The sequence below is a fragment of the Haematobia irritans genome, chromosome 3, assembly GCF_050003625.1.
Source record: "Haematobia irritans isolate KBUSLIRL chromosome 3, ASM5000362v1, whole genome shotgun sequence".
NCBI classification, from domain to species: domain Eukaryota; kingdom Metazoa; phylum Arthropoda; class Insecta; order Diptera; family Muscidae; genus Haematobia; species Haematobia irritans.
The window spans coordinates 130,625,221-130,650,965 of NC_134399.1; the positions used below are offsets into that span (position 1 = coordinate 130,625,221).

Genomic DNA, 25,745 nt, shown 5'->3' on the forward strand with positions numbered 1-25,745 from the left:
TTTTGACTAACATCCCAGCAAAAAAATTTGGAAGTTCTTCCAAAGGCACAACTTTAAAAGCACTTCCAGAAGTTGCAGTCGCAATGATGTTCTTTACTTTAACTACCCAGGAAGATCTTCTAATTCAATGTTTTATAATTAGTTTTTTTTTTCATACTTTTAAAGGATAATTTTAACTTTTCTTGTTTCAAATAGGTTAAAAACAGAGTAAGAATTCATAAAATGGTACAAATCATATAAATTTTGTCGACAAAAATTCTAAATCCAATATGAAAAAAATGTGAATTTTTGGAATTATTTGAAGTCAAACATTTCCGACAAGCGTTAGAATCCATTAACAAGTATATACAGCAGTAAGTTCGGCCGGGCCGAATCTTAAATACCCACCACCATGAACCCAATATTAGGGTTTCCTTTGAAATTTCAGGAGGGCTTGAGGACTTGAGGACACATCCCGAAGATAAATTTAAAGATTTCACCTATGAGGACTATATTAGATTCTGGATTTATAAGAACCATTTTTGTTTGAGTTTTCGAGAAATCATTAAAATCTCTTGTAAGTGTACAAGAAAATTATAAAATAACGTCTTGATTTGAAATCTTAATCTGTAGAAAATCTGGAACTTTTACATTGAGTTTCAAGCAATTTTCATGATCAGTGCGCCTTCTATACCCTCAAGAAGTGAAGTCGGAGGCATTACCAAATGGACCGATAAAAACTTAATCCGATACACGTTTTTGTGAGCCTAAAATACCAGAATATTTATAATTTCAGGCAAATCGGATAAAAACTATGGTTTCTAGAAACCCAAGGAGTTAAATCGGGAGATCATTCTTATGGGGGCTATACTAAAATATGGACCCATACTCACCGTTTTCGGCACACCTCTTTATGGCCCGAAAATACCTCTAGATTTCCAATTTCAGGCAAATTGGATAAAAACTTCGGATTCTAGAAGCCCAAAAAGTAAAATCGAGATATCGGTCTATATGGGGGCTATACCAAAACATGGACCGATACTCGCCACTTGTGGCACACCTCTTTATGGTCCTAAAATACCTATAAATTTTCAATTTCAAGCAAATTGTATATAAACTACGTATTCTATAAACCCATGATGTAAAATCGGGAGAACTGTCTATATGGGGGCTATACCAAAACATGGACCGATACTCGCCATTTGTGGCACACCTTTTGATGGTCCTAAAGTACCTCTAGATTTTCAATTTCAGGCAAATTGGATAAAAACTACGGTTTCTATAAGCCCAAGACCCCAAATCGGGAGGTCGGTTTATATGAGGACCATACCAAAACATGGACCGATGCTCACCATTTTTGGCACACCTCTTTACGGTTCTAAAGTACCTCTCGATTTCCAATTTCAGGTAAATTGGATAAAAACTGCGGTTTCTATAAGCCCAAGAAGTAAAATCGGGAGATCGGTCTATATGGGGGCTATACCAAAATATGGACCGATACTCACAATTTTTGGCACACGTATTTGTGGTCCTACAGATTTCCAATTTCAGGTAAATTGAATAAAAACTGCGGTTTCTATAAGCCCAAGAAGTAAAATTGGGAGATCGGTCTATATGGGGGCTATACACAAAACATGGACCGTTACTCACCATTTTTGGCACACCTCTTTAGGGTCATAAAATACCTCTAGATTTCGAATTTCAGGGAAATTGGATAAAAACTACGATTTCTATAAGCCCAAGACCCCAAATCAGGAGGTCGGTTTATATGGGGACTATATCAAAACCTGGACCGATATAGCCCATCTTCGAACTTAACCTGACTGCAGACAAAAGACGAGTTTGTGCAAAATTTCAGCACGATTGCCTCATTATTGAAGACTGTAGCGTGATTACAACAGACAGACAGCCAGACAGACGGACATCGTTATATCGTCTTAGAATTTCTCCCTGATCAAGAATATATATAACTTATATAGTCGGAAATCGATATTTCGATGTGTTACAAACGGAATGACAAACTTATTATACCCCCGTCGCCATTCTATGGTGGTGTGTATGAAAATTATAAAAAAATTATAAAAATTATTTATTTGACAAAATATCACAGAATTTTTTAATTTACATCCAAAACATTGAATTCGGATCACACCTAAAGAAGTGATGCAAATTCAGTGCAACGGCTGCTGAAATGGAGGACTTCCGTCCTATGACAAGCCCATGATAAATTCATCGCTTCTGCGTAAATTTTGCACCACTTCGGGATCCAAAAAGGAAATTTTCATTACTTTTTTGGCGACGGTTTTTTTGCTGGGATACCATATAATTCACCAATTCCATGTATGTGAATGGTATTGAAGAAATTTGTATTTGAAAAATACACTGTACACTCAAAAAAAAATTTAACTCTCTATTTCACTAAAGCCAATTTAACTTTATTTTAGTTTATGGAATTATTATGTTTGGAGAATAGCTACAATGCTAATTCTACTCCCTGTGCAAAATTTCAATTAAAACGGAGTTAAAGATTGGCCACTGTGGTCATATGAGTGTAAATCGGGCGAAAGCTATATATGGGAGCTATATCTAAATCTGAACCGATTTCAACCAAATTTGGCACGCATAGCTACAATGGTAATTCTACTCCCTGTGCAAAATTTCAATTAAAACGGAGTAAAAAATTGGCCACTGTGGTCATATGAGTGTAAATCGGCCGAACGATATATATGGGAGCTATATCTAAATCTGAACCGACTTCAATAAAATTTGGCACACTTGACTATAGTACTAATTGTTCTTCTTGTGCAATAGTTTAAGCAAATTAGGGTAAAACTCTGGCTTCTGGGGCCATATAAGTCCATATCGGGCGAAATATATATATGGGAGCTATATCTAAATCTCAACCGATTTCTTCCAAAATCAGTAGGGTTCTATTCTGAGCCAAAACACATACTTGTGCCAAATTTGATTACAAAAATGTGTTCACGGACAGACGGACAGACGGACAGTCGAACAGACGAACATGGCTATATCGACTCAGAAGCCCACCCTGAGCATTTTTGCCAAAGACACCATGTGTCTATCTCGTCTCCTTCTGGGTGTTGCAAACGTATGCACTAACTTATAATACCCTGTTCAACAGTGTGGCGCAGGGTATAATTAAATTTGTTAAATGTTGTTAAAAACGTTCCCACATGATTTCGGTTTGTAGATATATTTTGTTATTTATGTTTAACACTGAAACAATATAACCAATACTTTGTTGTAGACTTATATTAGAGTTAGTTTTATTTTATTCCTAACTTTTCATAATTTAATGCAAAAAAATCTTTGTTTTCTCCTTTCATTATCCCATTACAGTGCATGATTCTACGGGAAAACTTAACTCTGGCATCATAAATGGCAACATCAATCAAATCGGCGATTTCGATCAATGTCTGGGTATAGCGAACAAAATGAATGCACCTACCGGTGCAGATGGCAGCACACTTGGAGATAGTGATGAAATCAAGGGACAATATTGTTTAGCTTATGCTCAACCTGAATTACCACATAAATCCAAACGTTTGCAAAAATTTTTCAATCTCGTACAATCCCATGGACCATTCCATAGTGAATTTGATGATGTAAGTACATGTTGTTGAATGAAAACAAAAAAAACGTATGGGGACAATTTTATAGAAGAAAAAAAGGAGTTTTCGTAATAATCATCAAGATATTCCCAGGTTATGAGGAATTGCACGATATAATTGGCGTTTACTTCATAAAGTAAGGTTGAAATCAATAAGTAATACATTGTGTACAACTTCACCAATGAGCACAATTATCAATGCTAACGATGATTGCATTAAATTGTTTATTTAAGAAATGATTTAATTTGGAAAGAAATGGGGACATACTAATTTTTTTTTGTGGTAGCCGATTAACAAGACATTTCATTTCTGAAATGATTTTTAATTCATTTGTTATTTTTGATTTTTTGATTTTTAATCCATATCGTGCTAATTTGGATTAAAAGTGCAAATTGTAAAACACTACATTTCACTTCCATAATTCTTGTCAACATATTTTCTATCATTTAATCATTTGTGTATATTGAAATTTTTGACTTGTTAGATTTTTTTATCAGTTCGATTTTGGAGTAAAGTTAGTTGACATAACTAAATAATGTTGGGAACAGTAATTGAAGGCGACTTTTCGATTTTATAAATTTACAAGTAGAAGTTATACTTACACCCTCAAAAAAAATCGCTTCTCTAACATATGTTCCAAACATATTTTGCAGGAAGCACATATATTATTGGATACCGCCGAAACATTAATATGTTTGTTTTATGTGAGCATATTATATGTTTGGAAGCATTTTGAGTCCAAAAATAGTATATGATTGGAAGAATTCCCCAAAGAAGATTGTGTTCATTCCCTCACATAATTTTCACTTCCACAAAATTTTTGAGTTCTTTGCATCTTTTTCTGTAATACAAATATGCTGTTTTTTTTCAAATGTCTATTCTCTTGGTTCCGAATGTCTATTCTCTTTATTCCGAATACTTATTCTACTATTCAAATTAAATAATATTTAGACTTAAGCATACCAAATTTTTGGCCTTATTATAAAACAGTTTCCCGAAACAACATACACACAAAAAAATTTCACGAAAATTTTTCCAATTAAAATTTTAATAGAGTTTTAAAAAATATTCAATCAAAAATTTAATTGATTCAACAAATTTTTTAATTGAAACAAAAATCAATCATAAAAATAATAGTATCAATTAATTTTTTAATTGGATCAATTAATTTTTTAATTGGATCAATTAACTTTTTAATTGGCCTTCAATTAATTTTTTAATTGATACTATCATTTCTGTGATTGAAGATATTTCAATTAAAAATTAATTGGATCAATTAATTTCGTGATTGAATCAGAAAAAAAATTTTTTGTGTGTACAAGCGGTTTCACAGAAACTGCTCTCATTTCATTCTCTCGCTGTGTTATGTTGATATCTTTTTATTCTACCCTCCCGGTTTCCATCTCTATTTATTTCTCTATACTAACTCTCTCTCTCTCTCTGTCGCTCTCTGAATAAAGTATCACAACATATATATGTTTACTCGAAATTTTTAAATTTATATATGTTTACATTCACACATATTATTTTTATGAAACATTCATGCCCCAAACATAATATATTCTAACATATTAACATATGTGTCCCAAACATTTTGTATTAGTTTAGGAACATTACATGTTTGCACTTAAATATATTGTGTTTAAAAATTGTGCCCGAAACACATTTTGTTTATATCGGAACATATGAAAAACATATTTTTCTAACAGTGTAGTTTACACATTCAGAATTAGTATACCACAAATATTGAGCCAATTATTAAACAAGTAAGTAAACCCAAAAATTAGTAAAAATTTATTGTGGGATATCGTTGGTATAGGTTTGCGAGATATAACGCATTTCCATATTTAATATATATACAGCAGTAAGTTCGGCCCGGCAGAATCTTAAATACCCACCACCATGAATCAAATATAATATTTTCCTTTGAAAATTCGTCGTAGTCGTAGCGTAGTTACTTGATAATATTTAGAATTTCAGGGGGTTTATGACAAATATTCTCCCAAGCAGATCAGTTCAACCAGTACGCTTCCCGAAGATACATTTAAAAATTCTACCTGTGAGGACTTGATCAGATTCTGCATTTATAAGAACCATTTTTGAACCAAACCAAACAAAATCGTAGGGCCGGTTTACAAGGGGGCTATGTCAAAACCTGTACCGATAAACAATATATTCAGCACACCTATAGCCATATATAGCCATGGTACTAAAAAAACCTCCAGATTTTCAATTTCAGGTAAATTGGATAAAAACTACAGTTTCTAGAAGCACAAGAAGTAAAAGCGGGAGATCGGTCTATATGGGGGCTATATCAAAACATATACTTATACACGTATTTGTGGTCCTAAAATACCTCGTGATTTTTAATTATGGGCAAATTGGATAACAATTAAAAATTCTAGAAACTCAAGAAGTAAAATCGGGAGATCTGTCTATTGGGGGCTATACTAAAACATGGACCTATAATCACCTTTTTCGGCACACCTCTTTATGGTCCTAAAATACCTGTAGATTTCCAATTTCAGGCAAATTGGATAACAACTGCGGGTTGTAGAAGCCCAAGATGTAAAATCGGAAGATCGGTCTATATGGGGGCTATACCAAAATATGGACCGATAATCACCATTTTCGGCACACCTCTTTATGGTCCTAAAATACCTCTAGCTTCCAATTTCAGGCAAATTGGATAAAAACTACGGCTTCTAGAAGTCCAAGAAGTATAATCGGGAGATCGGTCTGTATGGGGGCTATATAAAAACGTGGGCCAATACAGGCCAGTTTCGGCACACGTATTTGTGTTCCTAAAATACCTCTAGGTTTCAAATTTCAAGCAAATCCGATTGAAAATACGGTATCTAGAAGCCCGGAGATCGGTCTATATGGGGGCTATATCAAAACATGGACCGATATACGCCATTTTCGCACACGCATTTGTGGTCCTAAAATACCTCTTGATTTTTAATTTTAGCCAATTTGGATAACAATTATAAATTGTAGAAACTGAAGAAGTAAAATCGGGAGATCAGTCTATTGGGGGCTATACTAAAACATGGACCGATAATCACTTTTTTGGCACACCTCCTTATGGTCCTAAAATTCCTCTAGAATTCCATTTTTTGGCAAAAAAATGTGTTTTTCTTTGTTAGACCGGGGACTTATCAGTCAACCTGTTATATAGTCGGAAATTGATATTTCGATGTGTTACAAACGGAATGACAAACTTATTATACCCCCATTACCATTCTATGGTGGTGGGTATAAAAACATTAAGGGGTATATGTTTATCACAATCTGATATTCGAAGCTATAGTTAATTTTTGTCTTCAATCAATTAATTGATCGTGTGGCACTAAAGATAAAGGGTGATACGGTCAAAATTTGGTCAAGGGTAAACGCGTGTAAATCGGTGAAATTGTTTATTTAAAAAATCAAATTTTATTTCTTTTTCAAGTTCTATTAGTATAAAATTCAGGCAAAATATTCAGTTAGGCTTTCGCTTTTACAAATCCGAATTGCCGGGCCTCACGCTTGACACCTGCCATCAGATTTTGTACAGCCACCTTGTCCACCTTCTTCGCCGCAGAAAGCCAGTTTGCCTTGAACTGCTGCTCGTCCTTAGCAGTTTTTTTTTTGGTCTTCTTTAGGTTCCGCTTGACAATAGCCCAGTATTTCTCAATTGGGCGGAGCTCTGGCGTGTTGGGAGGGTTCTTGTCCTTGGGAAACAACTGCACGTTGTTGGCGGCGTACCACTCCATGGCCTTTTTACCGTAATGGCAAGATGCCAAATCCGGCCAAAACAGTACGGAACAACCGTGTTTCTTCAGGAAAGGCAGCAGACGTTTATTCAAACACTCTTTCACGTAAATTTTTTGGTTGACAGTCCCTGAAGCTATGGAAATGCTGCTTTTCAAGCCACAGGTACAGATGGCTTGCCAAACCAGATATTTCTTTGCGAACTTTGACAGTTTTATGTGCTTAAAAATATCTGCTACCTTTCCCCTTCCTTTTGCCGTATAAAACTCCTGTCCCGGAAGCTGCTTGTAGTCGGCTTTGACGTAGGTTTCGTCGTCCATTACCACGCAGTCAAACTTCGTAAGCATCGTCGTCTACAGCCTCCGGGATCGCGCTTTGGCCGTCGTATTTTGTTTATCATCGCGATTTGGAGTCACTACCTTCTTGTAAGTCGATAGTCCGGCTCGTTTTTTGGCTCGATGCACGGTTGTAGACGATACACCCAGCTTATTTGCGGCATCTCGGAGAGAGAGGTTAGAGTTTCGCTTGAAACTACCGGCAACTCTCTTTGTCGTCTCAGCGGCTTCCGGTTTTCGATTTCCCTCCGATCCAGACTTCCTGGCTGTCGACAAACGTTCCCCAAACACTGTAATTACATTTGTAACGGTTGATTTGGCAACTTTTAGCGATTTTGCCAGCTTTGCGTGCGAGTAGCTCGGATTTTCGCGATGCGCGAGCAAAATTTTGATACGCTGCTCTTCTTGCTTGGACGGCATTTTGACAACTGAAGAGTGAATTCCAAAATCAAAATAGGAGCAACATTCTACACACACACACCTTCCAAATGAGGGGTGTTCAGGTTTTTTAAATGCAAAATTGAAAGAAATACGTCATGTTTATATTGACCAAATTTTGACCGTATCTCCCTTTATTCTTGCAGTTTTGAACTCCAATTTATTCCTTCAAACTACAAAATTTTCTTTAACAAGTGAAAAAAAGTAATTATGACTAATAAATTTTCTTGAATTTAAGGGTAATTTAATTGTTTCATAATACGATAATATAAAAATGCAATAGGGTTAATATAAGCAATGATATAATGGGCTTTAGCATTTTCATATTTTATTCTATCATAATTTGAAGAGCATATTATATCCTATCAATTATTTGATAGAAAAAACCATTATAAGTTATTAATTAAATATTTAATTATTACTTAATAATTTATTAAAAGTTCTAATAATATTTGTAAGTAAGCCGACCCCATTCCTACATCTGTCATCAATATATCATTTATACGCATTAGCTTGTTAAAAATTTGCATTTACTTCTCAACTTAATTGAAATTTAATTCACCGTACTTAACAATGATTTACTGCGATCTGTTCTGTATAGATAAATAAGTCACAATAAATAAATAATTACTTTCATTTCAATCAAATAAAAAAATAATGTATGCTATAGCAAGTTTCGTCTTGAGTTATTTTTAACTTGATTAAGATAAAGAACTCACACTTTTCAGTTAAGCATGACAACAATTAAAACTATTTGCCCAACACATGCAAAAACAATTATTCACAAACAAATTATACCAAGTCATGCTTTTGGTTAGATATGATATAATAAAAGATTAAATAGCCCAAAGGCTGTCCACCAAACTCGACAATATGGGCAATTAATCGTGCAATCACACCCGAAACTTTTAAATTATCTCTATTTACCATTACACAAATGGATGCCAACGCTCAACTACCCACCCATCAGATTGTATACTCAGTGACAAAGTTTTATTAAAATAATTATGTAGGGTTTTTTTGTTTGTTCGTAAACAAGATTATTCAATGAATTGCTTTAAGTGAAACAAAAAATCTAAGACATAGTCGAAAACATACAATCTTTGAAGAAACAAAACAAGTATATACGGCCGTAAGTTCGGCCAGGCCGAATCTTATGTACCCTCCACCATAGGGTTGCATAGAAACTTGTACTAAAGACTGTCATCCACAATCGAATTACGTGGGTTGCGGTAACACTTGCGATGGCAAGGTATCTTAAAACTTATTAACACCGTCTTCTCAATTGTAAGTTAGTCCATACGGGGTATATATTAAACAAAAAAGGCCGATTAAATACGTAAATAATTCAGTTTGATAAAATTTTCTATAAAAATAAAATTTTGACAAAATTTTCTATAGAAATAAAATTTTGACAAAATTTTCTATAGATATAAAATTTTGACAAAATTTTCTATAGAAATAAAATTTTTACAAAATTTTGTATAGTAATAAAATTTTGAAAAAATTTTCTATAGAAATAAAATTTTGACAAAATTTTCTATCGAAATAAAATTTTGACAAAATTTTTTATAAAAATAAAATTTTGACAAAATTTTCTATAGAAATAAAATTTTGACAAAATTTTCTATAGAAATAAAATTTTGACTAAATTTTCCATTGAAATAAATTTTGACAAAATTTTGTATAGTAATAAAATTTTGACAAAATTTTCTATAGAAATAAAATTTTGACAAAATTTTGTATAGTAATAAAATTTTGACTAAGTTTTCTATAGCAAAAAAATTTTAACAAAATTTTTTATAGCAATAAAATTTTGACAAAATTTTCTATAGAAATAAAATTTTGACAAAATTTTCTATAGAAATAAAATTTTGACAAAATTTTCTATAGAAATAAAATTTTGACAAAATTTTCCATTGAAATAAAATTTTGACAAAATTTTCTATAGAAATAAAATTTTGACAAAATTTTCTATCGAAATAAAATTTTGACAAAATTTTTTATAAAAATAAAATTTTGACAAAATTTTCTATAGAAATAAAATTTTGACAAAATTTTCTATAGAAATAAAATTTTGACTAAATTTTCTATAGAAATAAAATTTTGACAAAATATTCCATTGAAATAAAATTTTTACAAAATTTTCTATAGAAATAAAATTTTGACAAAATTTTCTATAGAAATAAAATTTTGACAACATTTTCTATAGCAATAAATTTTGATAAAAATTTTCTATAGAAATAAAATTTTAACAAAATTTTCTATCGCAATAAAATTTTGACAAAATTTTCTATAACAATAAAATTTTGACAAAATTTTCTATAGAAATAAAATTTTGACAAAATTTTCTATAGAAATAAAATTTTGACAAAATTTTCTATAGAAATAAAATTTTGAAAAAATTTTCCATTGAAATAAAATTTTGACAAAATTTTCTATAGAAATAAAATTTTGACAAAATTTTCTATAGAAATAAAATTTTGACTAAGTTTTCTATAGCAGAAAAATTTTAACAAAATTTTTTATAGTAATAAAATTTTGACAAAATTTTCTATAGAAATAAAATTTTGACAAAATTTTCCATTGAAATAAAATTTTGACAAAATTTTCTATAGAAATAAAATTTTGACAAAATTTTCTATAGAAATAAAATTTTGACAACATTTTCTATAGCAATAAATTTTGATAAAAATTTTCTATAGAAATAAAATTTTAACAAAATTTTCTATCGCAATAAAATTTTGACAAAATTTTCTATAACAATAAAATTTTGACAAAATTTTCTATAGAAATAAAATTTTGACAAAATTTTCTATAGAAAAAAAAATTTAACTAAATTTTCTATAGAAATTAAATTTTAACTAAATTTTCTATAGAAATTAAATTTTGACTGAATTTTCTATAAAAATATAATTTTGACAAAATTTTATATTTGTTTTGTTTTGTTATTGTTGGTTTTGTTCTTTAAGCATTGTTGTTGTTTCTTATTCCAGCTTAAAACCATACATTGACTAAACTACAAGAGTAGCTTAACCAACAGAGGAAAAGAATGTTTGTCAAATTTATTTGGGCAAAGCCCTATAGACTGCAAGATGGTTGGATGGACGCACGTTTCGGAATTACCACATTCCTCATCAGCATCCTCTACTTGCAGCAAAACTATCAACCAATTATCAGAATAAATTCAGGCAGTTTATTAAACCCAACAAAAACCACACTTGAACCCTCCGAAAAAAGGTTTTACATTGATAGCCGGCTTATGCCGAAAATAAATTCGAAACAAGGATGCTGATGAGGAATGTGGTAATTCCGAAACGTGCGTCCATCCAACCATCTTGCAGTCTATAGGGCTTTGCCCAAATAAATTTGACAAACATTCTTTTCCTCTGTTGGTTAAGCTACTCTTGTAGTTTAGTCAATGTATGGTTTTAAGCTGGAATAAGAAACAACAAAAATTTTATATTGTAATAAAACTTTGACAAAATTTTTATAGTAATAAAATTGTGACAAAATTTCTATAGCAATAAAATTTTGGTAGATCATTTTTGGAAATTGGCTATATAAAACTAAAGACCGATATGGATCAATTTGGCATGGTTGTTAGAGACCATATACTAGCGCAATATACTAAATTTCACCACGTACCAAATTTCAACGGGATCGGATGAATTTTGCTCCTCCAATAGCTCTGGAGGTCAAATCTGGGGATAGGTTTAAATGGGGGTTATATATAATTAAGACCAAATTTGAACCGAATCGGATGAATTTAGCTCATCCGTGAGGCTCCGGAGGTCAAATCTGGGGATCGGTTTATATGGGGGCTATATATAATTATGGACCTATGTGAACCAATTTTTGCATGGTTTTTAGAGACCATATACTAACACCATGTACCACATTTCAGCCGAATCGGATGAGATTTGCTTCTCTTAGAGGCTCCGCAAGCCAAATCTGGTGATCGGTTTATATGAGGGCTATATATAATTATGGACCGATGTGAACCAATTTTTGCATGGTTTTTAGAGACCATATACTAACACCATGTACCACATTTCAGCCGGATCGGATGAACTGTGCTTCTCTTAGAGGCTCCGAAAGCCAAATCGGTGGATCGGTTTATATGGGGGCTATATATAGTTATAGACGGATGTGGACCAATTTTTGGATAGCTGTTAGAGATCATATACTTACACTATGTACCAAATTTCAAGCGGATCGGATAAAATTTGCTCCCTCAAGAGGCTCCGCAAGCCAAATCTGAGCGTCGATTTATATGGGGGCTATACGTAAAATGGTCCGATATGGCCCTTTTGCAATACCATCCAACCTACATCAATAACAACTACTTGTACCAAGTTTCAAGTCGATAGCTTGTTTCTTTCGGAAGTTAGCGTGATTTCAAAAGATGGACGGACATGCTTAGATAGACAAAGAATTTCACCACGATCCAGAATATATACATTATGGAGTCTTAAAGAAATATTTCGATGTGTTACAAACGGAATGATAAAGTTAATATACCCCCATCTTATGGTGCAGGGTATAAAAACACACTAAACTCACTTCTAGAAATGACAATGTTGTTGATAGGCTTGATAATTATTGCCCTTTGACGGTTAGATTTTTGTTGATAACTTGAGACAAACCATACAAAATTAAATAGAATAACAGATACGTTATTTGCAAACCCAAATAGAATTAAAAAAAACCGCAATCTTTTGGTAAAGAATTTGAATCAAAAATTAGCTTACTCATCATGAAAGCATATAAGTTTAACCAGTATGAAATTTTCGCCCAGTCATCAAGCTTTGATATTATGATAGACATGTGATGAATATATTTATAGCATTCCTAAACAAATCACATAAAAAGAGGGGAAATATCATAATAGCGGTAGACAGAATCTGCCGCTATTATGGGAGAAAACAAAAGACTTAAGACACAAACATAGCATGGTCTGTTACTTCCAACCCACTTGAGGCATTATCCAGGTTTGATAGTAGGCAATACTAAATAGAACAGCATGTGTTTAAAAGAAAATTTCCATATTGATTGCTAACTGAAAGACACAAGAGCCAATAAAAAGGTTGTCGTCTTAGTATTTCAGTAATTTCGAGAAGATTTTGGTCGATTTGCGTCAATTTTGCATAACAACCAATGCGGGTTTTTTTTGGGCCAAAAATTTTGCACATTGCCTCCATGGAAGCTCGATATTCGTTTGGAAAAACGATGTTCCGCTATACTGAACAATTGTTCACTGACTACACTTGTCGTTTGGAGCGCTTAAATATTTTATTTCCGCTACTCTTAAATGTTGAAATGGGGGACTCTTTCAATATACAAATATGTTACCATTACGTAGCATGGTAGGCTCTGTAATATATATTTATTTTCCTAATACAGTTTTTATACCCTCCTCCTTAGGATCACATCAAAATATTGGTCTCAGACGCCATAAAATATATATCTGGGTCGTGCTGAAATTTTGAGTTGATCTAGCAATGTCCGTCCATATGTCTGTTAAAATCGCGCTAACTTCCCTAAACCACATTGTGGTCAGGGTATAATAACTTTGAGCTGCCAAAAAATTTGCCTACCAGAAAAGTTGATTTTAGAACCCATGAAATATATACCGATTGATTCAGAAATGTCATCCAAATCGCCCGAAATTTTTTAAAAATTTTACCCATTATAACCTTATTTTTGGCCATAGTGGGACCATTTATTAACCGACCTTTCTCAAATTCAGCACAAGGTAATCTCCTGTAACATCAACCAAACCCGAAAAATATAATCTAAATCGGTTCAGATTTAGATATAGCTCCCATATATATGTATCGCCCGTTTTTGAAAAATTTACCCTTTATAATTTTATTTCTGACCATAATAGGCTTATTTAGTAACCGATCTTATCCAAATTTTGCACAAGTTAACCTTCTGAGGTAGTATGCAAACCTGGAATATATCATCCAAATCGGTTAAGATTTATATATAGCTCCCATATATATACATCGCTCGATTTTCCCAAATCTGGTCACAACATTCTTATTTATTAATCAATACTAATCAAGTTTCAAATTTTTATGTATTATCCGATCATATGTAGACTTACATGTAACTTTTACAATATTGTCCGATTTCCACGAATTTGAATTTATTACCCACATTAATTGAGCGATTTTCTCTTTTTTTTTAAAGTGGACTCAATATTAGTGGCATACTAACTATATAGCTCCTAAAAAATACTCCCTGTGCATAGTCTCACATAAATCGGAATAAAAATTTGGCCTCCATGGTCATATGAGTCTAAATCGGGCGAAAGGTATATATGAGACCTATATCTAAACCTAAACCTATTTCAAGCACAATTAACAAGGATTGGTAGAATATCAGTTCGAATCTCTGTGCAAACTTTTACGTGAATCGGTGTTAAAACTATGAGTCTAAATCGGGCGAAAGATATATATGGGAGCTATATCTAAATCTGAAGCGATTTTAACCAAATTTAGCAAGCATTGGTAGAATATCAATTCTACTCTCTGTGCAATATTTGACGTAAATCGGTAGTAAATTTCGGCCTCTGTGGTCATATAAGTCTAAATCGGGCGAAAGGTATATGGGAGCTATATCTAAAACTGAACCGATTTCAATTAAATTTTTCACAGTTGACGACAACATCAATTGTACTCCTTGTACAAAATTGTTAGCAAATAAGGATAAAATTCTAGCATCTGGGACCATATATGTACATATCGGGCGAAAGCTATATATGGGAGTTATAGCTAAATCTGAACCGATTTAGCTGATATTTTGTAAGTTTTTCGAAACTCATAAAATATTCAGATGTACGGAATTTGAAGAAGACCGGTTGATAAACATACCAATTATGACCATATCGGTGATAAATATATATGGCAGCTATATGTCAATCTGAACCGATTTATTCCAAATTTTTCAATGAAGTCCTATTGTTCTTATAATTAAGAGATTTCACTTAAAAAAGGGTATCATAACATGAAAGAAAAAAATTTTGGGCTAAGGTCAACTTGACTTTAATAATTCAGAAAAATTCTTTAAATTTAATGAAATTGTCTTTAAATTTGTTGTCTTTTTGCATCTTGACTACAAAGCAAAAAAACGTTCAAATATAGGACATATTTTTCAACATTTTATTTTAAAGAGGTTTTTACTTGAAACATAGCATAACTTTTACTGGAAGTCGAGTCTGAAGTTGGAAAATAAAGTTGTCGTGAACTCGTTTTTAAAGAACTTTGATAGCTTATGAAAAAGCTGAAAACACGAAAAATTAAAATTTGATTTCAAAAATCAAGTACACAAAACTCAAATTTAAAAGATAGTTATGTCTTAAAAGTATCCTTACTTGTATTCTCCGCCTCTTTGGCTCGGAATCAATACCAAATTTTTAAAGTAAAGACAAAATCTTTGGAACCGGGCATGCTTTTTTTCAGTGTGGTTAGTTAACATTTTCTAAAATTGATCTAAATTTTCTAAAATTAACCAATTAACCTCAATATTTGGATGACTTGCAAAATAAAATCAGAAAAAGTTGTTATAAGAATAGCTTACTCATCATGGAATGCATTTAATTATAACTCATATGCATTTAATTATAACTCATAAAATTTGTATTAATAGAATTTTTAACAAAATATGATAAAGAGAAAAGAGAAAATAGGACAATAGCAGAATATACAAGCACTTGTAGGAATAATACACGTTATTGGAATAATACAAAAGGCTTAAAACACAAGCATATTTTGAATGATAATTTGTTAGTTAGTTTTATCTTTCCATTGTGACAGATTGATAGCTTCAAATAGGTTTATTTATTGAATTATCAATTACTTATAATGCTATCCTGAGTCTGAATCAGAGTCTCAACTTCACTTCGAATGGCGGGAGGACCTCTCACAATCTTGTATATCTTCCTTAGTCATATTGTGAATGGTTATGCCGAATCACCCACACCGGACAGACTTTTTACGAGTTGTTTTTTAGATTTCACATATTTCGAATTTACATTTTTATCACCGTCCTAAACTCAAAAAATTTTAAATGATTTCAGAGAGAATTGGAAAACATTCCTCTTTCCCTTCCCTTAGAAGAGAAAGTGAAATAGGTATATGCTCCATCAAAAGACATTTTAGCAAAATTAATATCTAAGTTATTCCAAGTGAAAACAAGAAACGGAACTGTTGTTTGTTTTCACTCGGAGTGGCTAAATCGGCTACTTAATATAGAGTTGCGCTTAGCATACGATATATATGTAAATAAAATACGAGTTCGGGACCAAAAGTAATCGAATTGAAAAAAATATTTACGTGATATTAAAGATTACATAACCTACATTTTAGGATGCGAAATTTATAAAATATTAAGGACAAAATTCTTTAAAAAAAAAACGAAATTTTAAATAAAATAAAGTTTATAATCTTTGCTTCAAAATTTTTTTGGATGGGTGATGGGGGGTATATTAACTTTGTCAGATTTGGCTTGCGGAGCCTCTAAAAGTAGCATATTTCATCCGATCTGGCTGAAATTTGGTACATGATGTAAGTATATGGTCTCTAGCAACCACGCAAAAATTGGTCCATATCGGTCCATAGTTATATATAGCCCCAATATAAACGGACCCCCAGATTTGGCTTGCGGAGCCTCTGAAAGTAGCATATTTCATCCGATCTGGCTGAAATTTGATACATGGTGTAAGTATATGGTATCTAGCAACCATACAAAAATTGGTCCATATCGGTTCATAAATATATATAGCCCTCATATAAACTGATCCCCTGATTTGGTTTGCGGATCCTCTAAGAGCAGCAAATTTCATCCGATCTGGCTGAAATTTGGTACATGGTATTAATATATGATCTCTAACAACCATGCAAAAATTGGTCCATATCGGTCCATAACTATATATAGCCCCAATATAAACGGACCCCCAGATTTGGCTTGCGGACCTCTAAAAGTAGCATATTTCATTCGATCTGGCTGAAATTTGGTACATGGTGTAAATATATGGTATCTAGTAACCATGCAAAAACTGGTCCATATCGGTCCATAATTATATATAGCCCTCATATAAACTGATCCCCTGATTTGGTTTGCGGATCCTCTAAGAGAAGCAAATTTCATCCGATCTGGCTGAAATTTGGTACATGGTATTAATATATGATCTCTAACAACCATGCAAAAATTGGTCCATATCGGTTCATAATTATATATAGCCCCCATATAAACCGATCCCCAGATTTGCTCACCGGAGTCTCTTGGAGGAGCAAAATTCACCCGATCCGGTTGACATTTGGAACGTGGTGTTAGTATGTGGTCTCTAACAAACATGCAAGAATTGGTCAATATCGGTCCATAATTATATATAGCCCCCATATAAATCGATCCCCAGATTTGACCTCCGGAACCTCTTGGAGGAGCAAAATTCATCCGATTCGGTTAAAATTTGGTACGTGGTGTTAGTATGTTGTCTCTAACGACCATGCCAAAATTGGTCCATATCGGTCCATAATTATATATAGCCGATCCCCAATCACACAAAAATTGGTCCACATCGGTTGATAATTATGGTTGCCACTCGAGCCAAAAATAATATACCAAAATTTTATTTCTATAGAAAATTTTGTCAAAATTTTATTCCTATAGAAAATTTTATAAAATTTTATTTCTATAGAAAATTTTGGCAAAATTTTATTTCTATAGAAAATGTTTTCAAAATTTTAATTCTATAGAGAATGTTGTCAAAATTTTATTTCTATAGAAAATTTTTTCAAAATTTTATTTCTATAGAAAATTTTGTCAAATTTTATTTCTATAGAAAATTTTGTCAAAATTTTATTTCCATAGAAAATTTTGTCAAAAAGAGTACATAAGCTTCGGCTTGGCCGAACTTACGGCCGTATATACTTGTTTGAATTAAGATAACTCTTCCTACTTTGAAATATTCGTTATAATTTAGATTTTTAAACTGGCATTTGTTTGTACGTGAATAGCTTTATTAATATACCGCAAAAATTTTAATTTTATTGATACTAGATTTAAAGCCAGATAGGTCGCTAAAATTGTCTTTATTTTAAAGAAGCCATATCTTTGGCTTGGAATCAATATCAAAATCCTTAAGGGAAGGGCAAAATCTTCGGATCCAAGTACCCTTTTTTTTTTGAGTGTAGATTTGGACAGACTTCTCTTTTGACGCATTTTAGTAAAGAGCGTGATAAACAAACCAAAAGTCGTGCGTGAGTCTCGAAAAAAATTTCTTCGTGAGTGTGCGTGAGTAACGAATTTCGGAAGAATACGCTCACGAATACGCTCACGAACAAACGCTGGACATAAAAGGCTTACGAGATGAATTCATTTACAATTTTAGTGACATCTGAGATGTTACGAGTTTAATAACGCTCTCGATTTTAATCACGCTCATGTTTTCAAACACGTCCCTAAGGTAAATTAGTCATAAAATTATTCGTGAGTCACGACATTTTTCATGACTCACGGTATTTTCCTACCATGACTCACGGTACGTGAGTCCTACCAACCATTATCGTGCGCACACTCCATCGTGAGTGTGCGTGAGTAAAATATTACTTACGTGCACACCTCTAGCTTCAAGTGAAAAACGTCTTTAAAATAAAGTGTTGAAAAACATGCCCTATTTTTGAACGATTTTTTGCTTTGTAGTCAAGATGCAAAAAGACAACAAATTTAAAGACAATTTCATTAATTTTAAAGAATTTTTCTGAATTATTAAAGTCAAGTTGACCCTAGACCAAAAAATTTTCTTTCATGTTATGATACCCATTTTTAAGCCCAATCACTTAATTATAAGGACAACACGACTTTATTGAAACGTCTATCGACTTTTGGACAAGGGCAAACACTTTATATTAGAGAAATGCGTCTTCTACGCTAAGCAAAATTTGCATTCGTATTTTAAGGACATGGCATCTTCACGACAATATTTTTTTCAGTGTAGGAAAAATCACTGCATCTAACTAGGTAAAAAAGTGTTAGGTTATATATTTCGGAATAAGCTAAAGTCTAATGCATTGAAATCAACCTCGTATATATGACATTACGTAAAAGAGTCATAAACTCTCTTAGAATATTTGATTTAATATGCCCGGCATGCTGATTAGAAATTCAAATACTATTGTGATTTTACCGAATTTTAAATATTTTGCAAAGTCATCTGAAAGTTTGATAATTTATAATACAAACATAAACAGAATTTATGGGATTTTTTTAAAGACGAATTAAGTGTGGATATAACATACATATCCACTTCATTTAAAGTTAAAGAAAAAAAAATTATTCCAATGAAAAGGAAATGGACAGAATTATGTTAATAATATCAAATGTCTAAGAAGAAATATTTCCAAATGATAAAACAATATAATAGTCAGATAAATAGTTAATACCAAAGGGTTGGATAGACCGAATTGGAAACCCCTTTTTTAGATGATGTCATCAAGGTAGAAATTTTAATCTTGATTAATTTATATTCAAATATTTCTATCTACATATTTTCACACCTAATTTTACATATTATTGTTCTTTCATTCATAAAAAAAAAACAAAGCTCAAACTTCTAAACTGTAATTCAAAGTAAAGGAACGGTTTAAAACAAAAGACTTAAGACACAAACTATATTTTGCCTGAAGATAAGAGAATTCTCGTTTGCAACACAAAACTACCAAATATAAAATTGCTAATAAAACCAGTATTCACAACAAAATGGAAATATTTAATAAGCTATACGCATAACTCAAATATGGTAAAATTAGAACAAACTTCATTCGATTACTACTACAAAATTTGAAACTCACTCAATGTTAAAATGCACTAAAAATTACAAAGATTACTATTACAAGGCCATCTTCTAATAGTATTTAAATTTAAATGAATAGACTATTTTGCAAAAAGTATTTCGTATTTGACGGTGAACTTCAACGCTGTTTTATAGTTTTTACAGCAAATTTCTGCAACAAAAAAAGTTTAATGAACCGATTTTGCTGAATTAAAAAAATATTTTCCAATAAAGAAAATTTTGTCACAAATTTAAAAATGTGAAGTAAAGTGCAATATATATTTTCTTAATTTTATTTTTCAAAACCAAACAATAACATTTAAAAATCAGTTTAGATTTGTTCGACTACCTTTGGCACGAATTATGGCCTTTAAACGGCCAACAAAGCCATCACTCGCTGCAAGAAAGTGGATCTATAGTATTTGGACTCATTCTTGAGATTATCGACACATTGATATTTTTTACACTCAAAAAAAGTGAACCCCATATTTCACTAAAGCCAATTTAACTCTATTTTAGTTCATGAAATTATTATGTTTTTGAGAAAGTTTTCTTAACTTTACTAATTTTTTGCGTACGTTAGGTAGACTAATTTTTTAAATTTATTATTATTATTTTATAACAATGTAATTTTAGTACTAAATTAATAAGATTTTTATCTTGTTGTACTGAAATCCACATGAAAAAAATTAAAAAAAAAAAAATGAAATGAAACTAAAAAAACAATTCGTGTCTCCCACAAAATAGTTCAGAATTTCTTAAAATTTTACCATAAATAAATTTTATCAATAACATAAATTGGCAGAATATTGGTTTGATAATCTAACATAAGTTACTACACCCTCAAAACAAAAATCGATTCTCTAACACATGTTCCAAACATATTTTGTAGGAAGCACATATATTATTGGATAGTGCAGAAACATTAATATGTTTGTTTTATGTGACATATTATATGTTTGGAAGCATTTTCAGCCCAAAAATATTATATGCTTGGAAGAATATTCCCCAAAGAAGATTGTGCTCATTCCTTCACATAATTTTCACTTCCACGAAATTTTTTAGTTCTTGGCACCTTTTTCTGTAATACAAATAATGTTGGAAAAATGATGCAATTTTATAAATTTTACCTTTCGCCTGGACGGAGAATCGAACCGAGGACCATACAGTTTGTAAGCCAACACACTATCCACTGGGCTACGTAGCTGTTATAGTCACCAGTAGACAATTATCTTTATAAGTTGCATTTATATAGCATAGTTTTCAGCGCCCGCGAGCCCATGCAAACATAACATAATTTAACATTTGTTGGCCACGTGGAGCAGTGGTTAGCATGTCTGCCTTGCATGCAAAGAGTCGTGGGTTCAATCCCTGCTCCGATCGAACGCCATTTTTTTTTTTAATTTACACATTTATAGTTATACTATATTAAAATTATATAATGGAACTTCGAAGAATGGGTTATTAAAGATTTACAGTCAGAAAAAGTGCTTGGTATAAACGAAATGGACTGAGCTTTTGGATAAAATATTATTTTTTTATTGCAAAAATAACAATTTTGTAACAAAAAAGTGTTTTTAGTAAACAAAGTTTGAAATTTTGGAAGGAATTCAAAAACTCTAACAAAAGAAGAACGTGAAGTCGAGTATAAACATACATAAATAATTCTATAATATACACATAAATTTATATAGGCGTAAAAAGTTTTTTTCTTTTAATTTAACACCATTTTAAATGCATGTAAAACTTATCGTGTTTTGTACTCCGTTTCATTTATGCTTTTAAGGCTGGTATTAAGTTGGCATTATCGCTCTAAAATGACCCTGTTTTGCCTTTTACTTTTCTTTAATAATTCATTTTAAAGAAAATAAACGTTTTCAATTGTTTTAGCTGCAAAACTCGAACTTAATGCCCGCTTTTATATTTGAAGGTGTCTGTCAACTCCTCTTGGACTACTTATTTATAACAAGTAAGGAAAGTCTAAAGTCGGGCGGGGCCGACTATATTATACCCTGCACCACTTTGTAGATCTAAATTTTCGATACCATATCACATCCGTCAAATGTGTTGGGTGCTGAATATATAGAGGTTTGTCCCAAATAAAGGGTGATTCTTTTGAGGTTAGGATTTTCATGCATTAGTATTTGACAGATCACGTGGGATTTCAGACATGGTGTCAAAGAGAAAGATGCTCAGTATGCTTTGACATTTCATCATGAATAGACTTACGATCTGCCACAACGTCGAATTTTCAGTGAATGGGCCCTAGAAAATTTGGCAGAAAATCCGCTTTTTTATCGACAAATTTTGTTCAGCGATGAGGCTCATTTCTGGTTGAATGGCTACGTAAATAAGCAAAATTGCCGCATTTGGAGTGAAGAGCAACCAGAAGCCGTTCAAGAACTGCCCATGCATCCCGAAAAATGCACTGTTTGGTGTGGTTTGTACGCTGGTGGAATCATTGGACCGTATTTTTTCAAAGATGCTGTTGGACGCAACGTTACGGTGAATGGCGATCGCTATCGTTCGATGCTAACAAACTTTTTGTTGCCAAAAATGGAAGAACTGAACTTGGTTGACATGTGGTTTCAACAAGATGGCGCTACATGCCACACAGCTCGCGATTCTATGGCCATTTTGAGGGAAAACTTCGGAGAACAATTCATCTCAAGAAATGGACCGGTAAGTTGGCCACCAAGATCATGCGATTTGACGCCTTTAGACTATTTTTTGTGGGGCTACGTCAAGTCTAAAGTCTACAGAAATAAGCCAGCAACTATTCCAGCTTTGGAAGACAACATTTCCGAAGAAATTCGGGCTATTCCGGCCGAAATGCTCGAAAAAGTTGCCCAAAATTGGACTTTCCGAATGGACCACCTAAGACGCAGCCGCGGTCAACATTTAAATGAAATTATCTTCAAAAAGTAAATGTCATGGACCAATCTAACGTTTCAAATAAAGAACCGATGAGATTTTGCAAATTTTATGCGTTTTTTTTTTAAAAAAAGTTATCAAGCTCTTAACAAATCACCCTTTACATACATTTAGATATCACTCGATCTGGACAGAATTTGGTAGACTTCTACTAATTCTATAGACTCAAAATTTAAGTCGGCTAATGCACTAGGGTGAAACACAATGATAGTAAAAAATATGGGAAAGATTTAAATTTGAAGCAATTTTAAGTAAACTTCACAAACTTTTCGTTCGTATTTTGACCATTTTTGGCACGCATAGCAACAATGCTTATTATACTCCCTGTGCAAAATTTCAACTAAATCGCAGTAAAAAATTGGCCTCTGTGGTCATATGAGTGTAAATCGGGCGAAAGCTATATATGGGAGCTATATCTAAATCTGAACCGATTTCAATCAAATTTGGCACACTTGAATACACTTCTAGTTGTATTTACTCCTAGTGCAAAATTTCAACCAAATTGGGCCAAACTCTGGCTTCTAGGACCATGTTAGTCAATATCGGGCGAAAGATATATATGGGAGCTATATCTAAATCTGGACCGATTTCAATAAAATTTTGCACACTTAACTACACTACTAATTGTACTCCATGTGCAAAATTTCAACCAAATTGGGCCTAAACTCTGGCTTCTGGGGCCATATAAGTCCATATCGGGCAAAAGATATATATGGGAGCTATATTTAAATCTGAACCGATTTCAATTAAATTTTGCACACTCGACTATACTACCAATTGGGAGCAACCGTGGTGCAATGGTTAGCATGCCCGCCTTGCATACACAAGGTCGGGGGTTCGATTCCTGCTACGACCGAACACCAAAAAGTTTTTCAGCGGTGGATTATCCCACCTCAGTAATGCTGGTGACATTTCTGAGGGTTTAAAGCTTCTCTAAGTGGTTTCACTGGAATGTGGAACGCCGTTCGGACTCGGCTATAAAAAGGAGGTCCCTTGTCATTGAGCTTAACATGGAATTGGGCACCACTCAGTGATAAGAGAGAAGTTCACCAATGTGGTATCACAATGGACTGAATAGTCTAAGTGAGCCTGATTGTACTCCTCGTGCTAAATTTCAAGCAAATCGGGATAAAAATCTGGCTTCTGGATCCATATATTTAAGTGCATATTGGGCGAAAGATATATATGGGAGCTATATCTTAAATCTGAACCAATTTCTTCCAAAATCAATAGGGTTCTATTCTGACCCAAAATAGGAACACGTGCCAAATTTGAAGTCGATTGGACTTAAACTGCGATCTAGACTTTGATCACAGACAGACAGACGGACGGACAGACGGACATGGTTACATCGACTCAGGGAACCACCCCGAACATTATTGCCAAAGACACCATCTGTCTATCTCGTCTCCTTCTGGGTGTTACAAACATATGCACTAACTTATAAAACCCTGTTCCACAGTGTGGCGCAGGGTATAAAAAGGAAACTTTGTTTGTATACATTTTACTGTTAAATTTTTTCCTTTTTCCTCCTTTTTTCATTTTACTGTCCCAACTCTAAAAAGAGTATAGTGCCCTTTCGTTATTTTTATGAAGATCCCATTATACCCACCACCATAAATAGAATGGTGACGGGGGTACAATAAGTTTGTCATTCCGTTTGTAACACATCGAAATATCGATTTCCGACTATATAAAGTATATAAAGGGTGATTTGTTAAGAGCTTGATAACTTTTTTTAAAAAAAAAACGCATAAAATTTGCAAAATCTCATCGGTTCTTTATTTGAAACGTTAGATTGGTCCATGACATTTACTTTTTGAAGATAATTTCATTTAGATGTTGACCGCGGCTGCGTCTTAGGTGGTCCATTCGGAAAGTCCAATTTTGGGCAACTTTTTCGAGCATTTCGGCCGGAATAGCCCGAATTTCTTCGGAAATGTTGTCTTCCAAAGCTGGAATAGTTGCTGGCTTATTTCTGTAGACTTTAGACTTGACGTAGCCCCACAAAAAATAGTCTAAAGGCGTCAAATCGCATGATCTTGGTGGCCAACTTACCGGTCCATTTCTTGAGATGAATTGTTCTCCGAAGTTTTCCCTCAAAATGGCCATAGAATCGCGAGCTGTGTGGCATGTAGCGCCATCTTGTTGAAACCACATGTCAACCAAGTTCAGTTCTTCCATTTTTGGCAACAAAAAGTTTGTTAGCATCGAACGATAGCGATCGCCATTCACCGTAACGTTGCGTCCAACAGCATCTTTGAAAAAATACGGTCCAATGATTCCACCAGCGTACAAACCACACCAAACAGTGCATTTTTCGGGATGCATGGGCAGTTCTTGAACGGCTTCTGGTTGCTCTTCACTCCAAATGCGGCAATTTTGCTTATTTACGTAGCCATTCAACCAGAAATGAGCCTCATCGCTGAACAAAATTTGTCGATAAAAAAGCGGATTTTCTGCCAACTTTTCTAGGGCCCATTCACTGAAAATTCGACGTTGTGGCAGATCGTTCGGCTATTCATGATGAAATGTCAAAGCATACTGAGCATCTTTCTCTTTGACACCATGTCTGAAATCCCACGTGATCTGTCAAATACTAATGCATGAAAATCCTAACCTCAAAAGAATCACCCTTTATATTCTTGATCAGGGTGAAATTCTAAGACGATATAACCATGTCCGTCTGTCTGTCTGGCTGTCTGTTGTAATCAGGGTGAAATTCTAAGACGATATAACCATGTCCGTCTGTCTGTCTGGCTGTCTGTCTGTCTGTTGTAATCACGCTACTGTCTTTAATAATGAAGCAATAGTGCTAAAATTTTGCAC

General features: G+C 33.1%; 1 protein-coding gene across 1 annotated transcript in view; it reads left to right on the forward strand.

The window, feature by feature from the left end:
* The window catches only part of drd (drop dead), a 111,644-nt gene that overhangs the window by 63,252 nt on the left and 22,647 nt on the right, over positions 1-25,745 (forward strand). Inside the window, exon 4 of the mRNA XM_075299355.1 lies at positions 3,340-3,605. Within this exon, the coding sequence (XP_075155470.1) occupies positions 3,340-3,605 (266 nt within the window). The remainder of the gene's footprint in view (positions 1-3,339; positions 3,606-25,745) is intronic.